The sequence below is a fragment of the Xenopus tropicalis genome, chromosome 8, assembly GCF_000004195.4.
Source record: "Xenopus tropicalis strain Nigerian chromosome 8, UCB_Xtro_10.0, whole genome shotgun sequence".
Lineage (NCBI taxonomy): Eukaryota > Metazoa > Chordata > Amphibia > Anura > Pipidae > Xenopus > Xenopus tropicalis.
Genome location: NC_030684.2, coordinates 101,384,681 through 101,394,941, shown reverse-complemented (window position 1 = coordinate 101,394,941; position 10,261 = coordinate 101,384,681). Strand labels below are relative to the sequence as shown.

Below are 10,261 nucleotides of genomic sequence, written 5' to 3'. Positions count from 1 at the left end.
TGGGTGACTTATCATCTAAAAAAAAAAAAAAAAAAAAAGGAAGTACAGTGCTGTGTTATGGGGGCAACAACCTAATGTACCACATGCTTCCAAGTAACCTTATTAAAACTGTGGCAATCAAACTGTTACAACTTACGGTATAGCAATGGCATGCCATTTTTAGTTCTACAGTACCTTAAAGAAAGGGACTACTAAAGGACTATGCAATGAGCTCTTTTTAACAGGAGACCAACTGCTTTTTCATTTTGTACTGTTGCCCTGCACTGATAAGATGTAAGTTTGCTTCACAAAAAGTACTATAGTGTATATAAATAAGCTGCTGTGTAGCCAAGGTGGCAGCTATTCAAGCTGGAAAAAAGGATAAAAAGCACGGGTTATGTAGTAAATAACAGACAAGCTCTATAGAATATAAAGATGTTATACAGAGCTTATCTGTTATCTTCTATGTAACCTGTGCCATTTAGTCCTATTTCAATTTGAACAGCTACCCCATGACTACACAGCAGTTTGTTTATATAAACTATACCAGTCTTTCTGAAGCAAACATACAACTTTTACCAATGCAGGGAAACAGTAAATTATATTTTAATTACTCTGCTACACTTTAATTTTGCTTGTGTTTTTCGCAAAAAAAGCTTATAGGGAACTTTGAGCAGCTTTATGTAGTATTTTTTTTCCAATTTGTTTTCACGGCCATTAGCAAACATCATAAAGGTATAACACAAGCGCCCAGTGCTGTTCTGACCTGGCAACTGGTTGGACAGAAGAGCAAAAATAAATTACTCATGCAGGGGGCATCTCTCTCTGTTTCACTGCTAAATTCTATCAAGTTCTCTCCCCTAAGTTCTAATCTAAGTTCTATCACGTCACTGAGCAACAAAAATGACAAAAAAAAAGTATTATTGTAAAATGCGAGAGTGCTCAAAGGACCATTCTAAGCAACTTTACATTAAAAGGGAACAATCATGAAATCAACAACTACCGTCTGAAAAGCTTATATAGAATAAGACAAGTTCCAAAACATGTTGCTTTATTTATTTTTTTTTTCCCCATTTGAGTGATATTATATTATATTAGTTTTTCAGCATCGACTCCCCTCCTTCACTTTCCTACCTTGCTTCTGGCAGCTTGCCAAATTCCTTGTGAAAAGACTTATGCTTGAGTCAACAGAGAAGGGGTCCCAACCTTTTTTTTTTTTATGAGTGTAAAAAGAGTTGGGAGTTGGGTAGCAACACAAGCATGGAAAACATTCCTGGGGGTGCCAAATACGTGCTATGATTGGCTATTTGGTAGCCCTTATGTCATGGCAATATATATGGCAGCCTATACAAGACTCTGTTTTGCAGTACACTGGGTTTCTACGCAACCAAAACTTGCCTCCAAGCTAGAAATTTAAAAATAAGTACCTGCTTTGAGGTCACTGGGAGTAACATGTTGCTCATGAGGCACTGGTTGGGGATGACTGCATTAGAGGAACCACTTTAAAGGACCAATCATTGCTCTTCTAACTTTTACTTGGTCCTTCCTTGTTCCTGACATCATAGACCAGCATCACACATCTATAGCTATCCATGCCTCTTTACACTGTGCAGAGCTCTGAATCTGGCTTAAACCTGGCTTGAACCTGGCTTGCTCTGCATGGTGCAAAAAAAATAAATAAATAAAGCAACATATTTAGGAAAATGCCTTATTCTATATAAGATTTTCAGACAGCACATTTTCATGATTGTTCCCCTTTAAGTTTTGTGTGTATTATATCTATTTTAAGAAATGCACAACAGTGACTACAATCTTGTTGTCCACAATTTACAGCTGTGCAATTTTCTAGGATTATTATTTTATACAGGTAGTATACACTATTACATGCAGGACTTCACAAATTCCAGGGTTAAGGTAGCCACGGCTCTAGTTTTTTTTATATTGCTTCTAACGTTTTTGGTTTATAAAGAAGTTTTGCCAAAAGGCCCCTACAATTATACACTTTGTACATTTGTGTGCACACCTGGCATCTGTAGCTCCTCTTTTCTGTTATAGAACAGAGAGCTTAAAACAAAAGAGCAAAGCCAGTTCCTTTGTACCCGATGCAAGGCTGCAACAACATAGAAGTTAAAGGGAAATAACATTTTGAAAAGTGCAGCATGTTGGCAGACACTGATAGGCACATTTCTTACATTAAATTTCATCACACAGAAGTTAAATTACAAAATCACAAGTCCTCAGAAATACGCACAATGCCCATATTCAAAATTATTCTCTGGAATATATCTTTACATCACAGTTTGCATGGCATTAATTTTTTTTTGTTTAAACTAAAAAAAAGGCACAGTTAAGCAATGTTATATACATTGTACCGAAAAAACATCCGTATTAGATTTCTCAGCAATGTTTTAGCTTTTTTACACAAGGCATGTAATGGACGCATGACAGTAATGAAACTGAAAATTTGGTCTGGAAATATACCTGCTCTGTGAAACATTTAACAACCAAAAGGGTCTAAAGAAGCCTTTGCATAAAGTAGTATTCCTAGGAAATAAAATAAGTCTGTATAAAGGAAGAAAGAGAATTGCTTGCCACAAGCACTTCCATTTTTTGAGTTATCTGTTAAAAGTCTTCTGCCCAAAAACATTTATTCAAGTCAATGGAGACCAATGCAGGTTAACAAATAAGGGACAATAACCATGGCCCCAAAGCCAACAAATCCATATGTTATATAGCGATAGGGCAGTTCAACCTCCATTCTTTGCCTCGCCTTCCGAATATCATCACATGGAATGCCAAACACCTTGCAAGCCAGAGGAATGGAGATTTTCTTCATAGCTGCCCTAAGTAGTAAGAGAACCACCACTCCAATCAAAAATTTGAGCATGGCTTTTCCTATCAGTGTCACAGTGATAGATGGAGGAATGAAAGGCAGTTCTTTGGGGGTTGGATCTACCATTAAGCCCAGCATGTAATTAAAATGTGATCCACATGCAACTCCAGCGCCACTACCCAGAATCTGAGCGGTATCTCCTCTGGAAGTGCTCCAGGTGTCCAGGGTAAAAGAGAAGATTCCCATTGCTAGGTGAAGGCTTATTATAATTAAAGGGGCATATTTGTACGTTAAATTGAAATTATCAATAATCTCCAGAGCTGGATGGAAGACAATTAAAATGAGAATTGCATACAAAAAGCCAGCAATGACATCCTGGAAAAGAACAAACAATTAATTAGTACATTTATATTTGTATCTTATTTATCAATTAGACCATGCCTAATCTATTCTCTACTCTTTACCTAAAATGTACATTTTTAAAATTAATTGGTGATGATACATTACTTGCTGGGAAAGGTTTAAGTTAGGAATCATGCTCAGTAAGGCGCAAAGTTGCTTCTGATAAAAAATATTGGACTAATGTTTTTGTAAAACAATTACGTTTATGCATTAACTAATTCATCAATTAGGTAACATTACTGAACAGAATATAAAAACAGATAAAAACAGTGGCCCTGTCTATTGGTTTTCCAGCACAATGTCACACCTGAGACATTGAAGGGGGTACAGCTAATGTAAACAGTCAGACATACTGCATTTAATAGCAATTATGTTTAAAAAAAACTTTAAAGCTATTTCACAATGCAAAAATTAGTATTTGGGTTGAGGAAGCTCTACCATCCCCAAACTGGAATGCCACTACAATGACAATGGCGAATCATGGCTACAGTGGGCGAGTGGGTGGATTTGGATACTTACAGTTATTTACTATATGTATTGAGAAGGTACCAAAGAGGGAATTCTTTGATAAAGCAGAGAGTATTTACTATATATATATCATGGCGCTATGATTAGGATTAAAAGCTACTGCTTAGAAATAAATTACCTTACCAGTATAGAATGCATTCCCATATAAACACGACTAAGGCACACCAAGGAACACCATATTAAGGCAAGGATCAGCCCAAATGTAAATGGATACTAGGAAAAAGAAAAAACAAATTATAAGGAGGGAATATAATAAAACAATTGAACAGTGGTGTATTGTTGGGCACACTAATACCAACACCATCTAGGCAAGTCTTGGTCATGGTGGCCATGACCGTAAATTTAAAAGTAATACACTTTTTCCCATAAGCTCAAAAAGACCCAGGAAAACACAGAATCTAGGAAGTTGTAACTTGATCTACTTGACCCTACATGAAATACATTTTCTATACAAAAGTATTTTGCTCATGCCGAATAAAGGTGTACAGGTATAGGACCTATTACCAGAATGCTTGGGACCTGGGGTTTTCCGGATAAGGGATTGTTCCGTAATTTGGATCTCCATACCTTAAGTCTGCTAAAAAATTATTTCAATATTGAATAAACCCAATAGGCTTGTTTTGCCTTCAATAAGGATTGATTATATCTTAGTTGAGATCAAGTACAAGGTACTGTTTTATAATTACAGAGAAAAGGGAAATCATTTTTAAAAATTAGAATTATCAGCTTATAATGGAGTCTATGGAAGACAGCCTTTCAGTAATTCTGAACTTTCTGGGTAATGTGTTTCCGGATAACGGATCCCATACCTGTACATATGTGTATATTGACCCGTTAAAGTTCAAGAGAAAGCTAGAACAAAGAGAGCAAACCTCTGCAAAACAAATTACAGAACCATGGTGTGTTCATAAAGTTACTTATTAGTTTTATGTTAACACAACCCACAGTATTTCTATGTACGTTTCTATGTAGTGAGTGTTTCTACTTGAGTGACAACAGCTGCTATAGCATATTACCAGTGGGTATTGGAGTTGTATGCTTGCTAAAGTGCAGGCAGCAAACAGTGTGTAATATCCAAGAACAAGGCAATAATAAGTATAACTAAAATGTACCTAATTTGCTTTTGAAGGGAAAAAAAACGCTAAGTTCAGCTGAAACAATATATACATCCATACTTAGAATCAAATACCTCAAGGATATTGAGATTCAGCCACTTACAGGTATCCAGCTATTTCTGGTCAGATGCCACAGCATCAAAGAGTATAAAGTAGTAAGGAAATGCAGCCCCTGTCACTTGCTGACTAGTAAGTAGCATTGATCAACAGTATTTTCGAAATGACAGAACAATGGCCATTACATTATGATCCCTTAACCCTTTTAACTTGTTCGTGAATCCCCACTCCTGGCTCTCCCTAAGCTGATTAGGAAACCCTGCACTACACTGATGAGCCCAAAGAAGGGCACAACTGGCCTGTAGATGGGAGTCTGATCAGCTATTATCCTGGCTTTTGCTTTATAAACCCAGTGGGTGAGCTTTAGCCTATAGCAGTGCTGTCCAACTGGCGGCCCGCCCCTCTGTGTGGCCCCCCACCTGTCTGGCTGCTTTGATGGTTTACCTTTGAGTAAGCATTAAATGGTATCAGTACTGAGATTAACTGGCCCCCTGCATGGTTCTCGCCTCAGATTCAGGCTGTAATCCCTCTGTATTGTTTAAAAATGTAATCCCCTGTGTTGTTCACACCTTTTAATACCTGCATTGTTCACCCCCTGCAGTGTTCACACCTCAGGCTCAGACTGTAATCACTCCCATTGTTCACTTCTTCACACCTCAGACATAGGTACTGTAGGCAGAGTATGGCACATACAGCCAGCATAGGGCAGGTAGAGTATGGCACACACAGGCAGCATAGGTCACGGAGGGTATGGCACACACAGGAAGGGTAGGGCAGGCAGAGTATGGCACACAGTCAGGGTAGGGCAGGCAGAGTATGGCACACACAGTCAGGGTAGGGCAGGCAGAGTATGGCACACACAGGCAGGGTAGGACAGGCAGAGTATGGCACACACAGACAGCACAGGACAGGCAGAATGCTGCCTTTGTGTGCCATACTCTGCTTGCCATATGCTGCTTGTGGGAGGTGAACCTGGCAGGGGTTTGTTGTGGGAGTTTGTTAGCAGTTGGAAATAGCCATTAAATGGTCCCTAAGGTGTGTAATTATGTACTGGGGGTTGCTGTGCTATCCACAGGGGAGGAGGAGGCATATGGAATTTAAGGGTATATCTTAATATGACATAATTCTTTCACATATGAATGATGGTTGATATCCCCACAGTAAGGACCAAGCATTTGGGATTTTGCTGTGCTACCACCATTGTGATAAAATGGGTGTGGTTTGAAGTGGGTGTGGTTTCAAAAAGGGGATTGGTCAAAACTGGCTTCCATTAGCGGCCCTCCACCATGTATGCTAGAGAAATTCCGGCCCTCGGCACCGTAGAAGTTGGACAGCACTGGCCTATAGGATAAACCCATGTGCATGGGAATTTTCTAAGAGCCTTAAAGTATTTGTTCCCAGAATCCCCATTGACTTCAATGTGTTTCACAAATTCTTGCCATTTTGCTTGGTGAAGTGAAATGGGAAAAACTCACTTACCACTACTGGGCTTTTGAAAAAATCTCCATCAGCCTCACATTATGACAAGAGCTCAACTGAATGAGGCAACAACAATCAGAAATAACCAAAAACAATAACATAGTCTGAAATAGAATTTTTTTTTTTTAAATAAATATGTTCATATAGATGGTAATTACACATCTTGCATAAAACCTCATCTGCAACTAAGCTATCAGGGAATACAAACTCCCTGAAGCTGCCAATACTGGCACAGTGTAGTAGGTGTGAGCTTCATAATTCTAACAATGCCACCCATTTACAAACCTGCTCATGCAATGCCTGAGAATGCAGCTCCCTATCTCCCAACAGGGTCAAACAAAAAACAGAGCAGCCCAGTAAACCAATTCAGCCCCTGTATTACGCCATCAGCTGACTGACACATGCACAGGCCACATTTTCAACAAGCAACTCAATGTTCCAACCAGGGCTCTCACACACTAGATGTATTATATCTCAACTCAGTGCCATGAAAAAATGTACTTCCAATTTCCATCTATCTGGCAGGATGCAATTTATTAAGCATTAATAGCTTTGTAATAAAACTAAATTTTGCTGAGCTATGTCAATCACATGGCATTGCAATCAGCAATGATTTTACTGCTGCTGCAGTTGGAGACATACAGGACATTCAATTCTACATTATGAATGAGTTCTTGTTTGCATCTTTACTCAGGCTACAGAAACTGCAACACTATCTGCTCTTGCCCTGCAGTTCGGGTCATATTTAGAACTAGGATGCTTAGAACTTAGATACTAGGACTGAGTAACATAAATACCAACATGCACAATACAAAAGTACAAAAGTATGCAAAGCATTTGTAAAAAATACCACAACCAGGGGCAGTGGGCTAAATTTTGAACATACAGTGGTACTTGAAAGTTTGTGAACCTTTTAAAATGTTCTATATTTTTATATGAATGTGACCTAAAACATCATCCGATTTCCAAACAAGTCCTAAAAGTAGATGAAGAAAGCCTCAACAAATGAAACAAATTATTATATTTGGTCATGTACTTATTGAAAAAAAAATGATCCAATAACATATCTGCATGTGGCAAATGTTAGTGAATCCTTAGGATTATCATATCATTTGATGGTGAAATCAGAGTCTGGTGTTTTTAGTCAATGGGCTGACAATCAGGTGTGCGTGAGAGACCCTGTTTTAATAAATGAACAGGGATCCGGCAAAGCCTGATCACACATGCAACATATATGTGTATCATGTAGTGGCAATTCTGAGGAAGCAGCCCCTGATGCCATCCCCTCTCTCCCGCTCCATGCTTTCAACATTAGCGTTGGAGTGGTCCAGAGGGAGCTGCATCGCTAAATGATCCTAAACACACAAGTCATTCTAACAAATAATGGTTAAAGAAGAATAAAGTGAATGTTCTGGAATGTCCAAGTCCTGACCATAATGCAACTGAAATGTTGTGGAAAGACCAAAAGCGAGCAGTTCATGTGGGAACCACCAACATCCAAGAGCTGAAGCTGTTCTGTGTAGAGGAATGGGCTAAAATTCCTCCAAGTTGATGTGCAGGACTGATCAACAGTTACCACAAATGTTTAGTTGCAGTAATTGCTGCACAAGGGGGTCACACCAAATACTGAGAGCATGATCTACTTACATTTGCCACACACAGTTATGTTATTGGATCATTTTCTTCAATAAATGCATGACAAAATATTATTGTTTGATTTCAACTAGGTTTATGACAAAACAGATGATGTTTTTGGTTACATTCATATAAAAATATAGACAATTTGAAAGGGTTCCCAAACTTTCAAGCACCACTGTAAGTGCAAACTTGCACAAGTGCAGTTGCCAGTAGCAACTATTGCACAACTAGTATGGGACACTAGACTAAAGGTTAAAAAATAAAAAATGAAAGATAAGACCTGACTGGTTGCTGGTTGCAGTTGTGCAAAATAGCATGTACTTTATTAAATAAGCCCTAGTGCCTACTGCCTTAAAAATCCAACACAGCCCCAACTGCAGCATGTGAGACAGGAGGAAGACATCATTAAAACTCATTAAAAATGTGTGTATATTTAAAAAAAAAAAAAAAAAAAAAAAAAAAAAAAGCACAAATTTACACCATAAAGTGCACTCTAGACCTCATGATAATAAACGGTGGAAAATTGGTTCCAACCTCAACCAGCACGAATGGCCCAGAGGTTATCTTACAAGCAGTAAGTAAATGGATGAGATATGCTGGCAGCTCCATCTATGTCGCTTTGTAAATGTCTAAAGTAACTGCCCTTTTTATGAGGCCTGGAGGTGGGTTTGAGAACCTATAACACCTAAAACACTGTCCCATGATAAAACAAAGGTTCCCAAGTGTGGTGTTGGCCCCACCAGAATAAAGCAGGTCACCATGATTCCCTTTGATATATCAAGATGTCTTTTTACAACACACAATGATGATGAGAGGAAGATACAATATTAATTTGAAAAATCTTTGGGTTCCAAATAGTAACCACAGAATTCTTGAATTTGAATTAAAAAAAGGTAGAAAGGAAACAAATCTTTTTGCTATTTTGGGGGATTTTTTTCTGCATTTCCAGCCTTACTAAAAGTGATGGACCAGAAGAAATCGCATACTCTCTGGGTGTGGGGAAGATGTACCCAAAATGCGCTAAACTCAGGGGCAAGTAGCCCCCCACCTAGACTGACTCGCAGAGAAAGGGAAGAGTTGGCAAAGGTTGCCCGAAGCTGTGAGTTACCTGCCATCTGCCGTATGTGAGCAGGAGGATGGAGATGGGGATGGCAGTGCCAGACATGGCGTGAGTAGAGGGCATACCGTACTCCGTGTTATAGAAAACCTCTAGCTTCACCACGGGCGGGGAAGGGGGCCGTGGCCACCGGATGAGGTCTTTGGTGCACTGGCCCAGGTACATGACCCACACCCAGATGACGATCACCTTGCGGCCCACCACCGGGTCTATGTTCCATATGCAGAGAGGGAAGAATGAGATGTAGAAGAGCTCATTGCCCAGCTCCGTGCCCAGGCAGAAGAGATAATACAAGAACCGGTTCCGGATGAGGAATTCCTGGCCCACTTCGCCGGTGAGGGAATTGCGGCGCTGGGGCTTCTTCTTGTCCTGCGGGAGCGCTGGGTGCGCGGTGCCATTGGCTTGGCAGTCCTTACGGTGCCTGGGCCCGGCGTCCTCAGGCTCCCCGGGGAAAGTCCCGTTAGGTTGCGCCTCGCCGCTGGGGAAGTACGATTCCACCCCGCACAGCTGCTGGAAACGAGCCACCTTCCATGGGTCTTGCAAAGAGTCACACACCCGCCGCCACCCGGAGCCCATGTCGCCTCTAACAGCGGACTTGTCCTTACACTGACAGGGAGCCAATCCCCGCAGGCGCCATGCAGCCTCGTACCAACCTTCGTACCCCTGACACCGCAGCGGCTCAATCACAGCGCCTCCTCTCTGTGGCTTCGCTAGCCACTCTCCCTGCCCGCCTTATCTCTCTACAGAGCAGTTACAGCCCCTTGCTGGGAAAATCCGCCCGAATACACTCAAACTTCCACCGCCGCCGCACGCTGAGCGATAGGGGAAAGTCCGGACCGTGGGCCGGGACCCGGGAATGTGTCACAAGCGAAAGGGGGTTGGGCGCGGCCTCGCTGGTCATGTGACTGTTCCTCACCCCCCGGGAACTCCTGAAATATTGAAGGGTAATGTTATACCTGTTGCTTTTCGCTCCAGTTAGTTTCACTTTAACTAATATGCAATTTTAGCCTTGTTTCCCTGCCAAACATTTGCCCGCCTTCCTAGCGCTGTAAACTTTCTTCCCCATTAATTGTATTGATACCTAGCACAATTTAACCTCCTCCCCGGGTGGCA

The 10,261-nt window shown here is 40.7% G+C and overlaps 1 protein-coding gene across 1 annotated transcript; it reads right to left on the bottom strand.

Moving 5' to 3' along the window:
- Nucleotides 1-1,186: 1,186 nt before the first annotated feature.
- Nucleotides 1,187-9,842, bottom strand: sgpp1 (sphingosine-1-phosphate phosphatase 1). The gene is given in 3 exon segments (NM_001016286.2): nt 1,187-3,187; nt 3,866-3,955; nt 9,140-9,842. Coding segments are annotated over 3 exon segments (1,227 nt in total). The 5' UTR covers nt 9,725-9,842; the 3' UTR covers nt 1,187-2,635.
- Nucleotides 9,843-10,261: the final 419 nt, after the last annotated feature.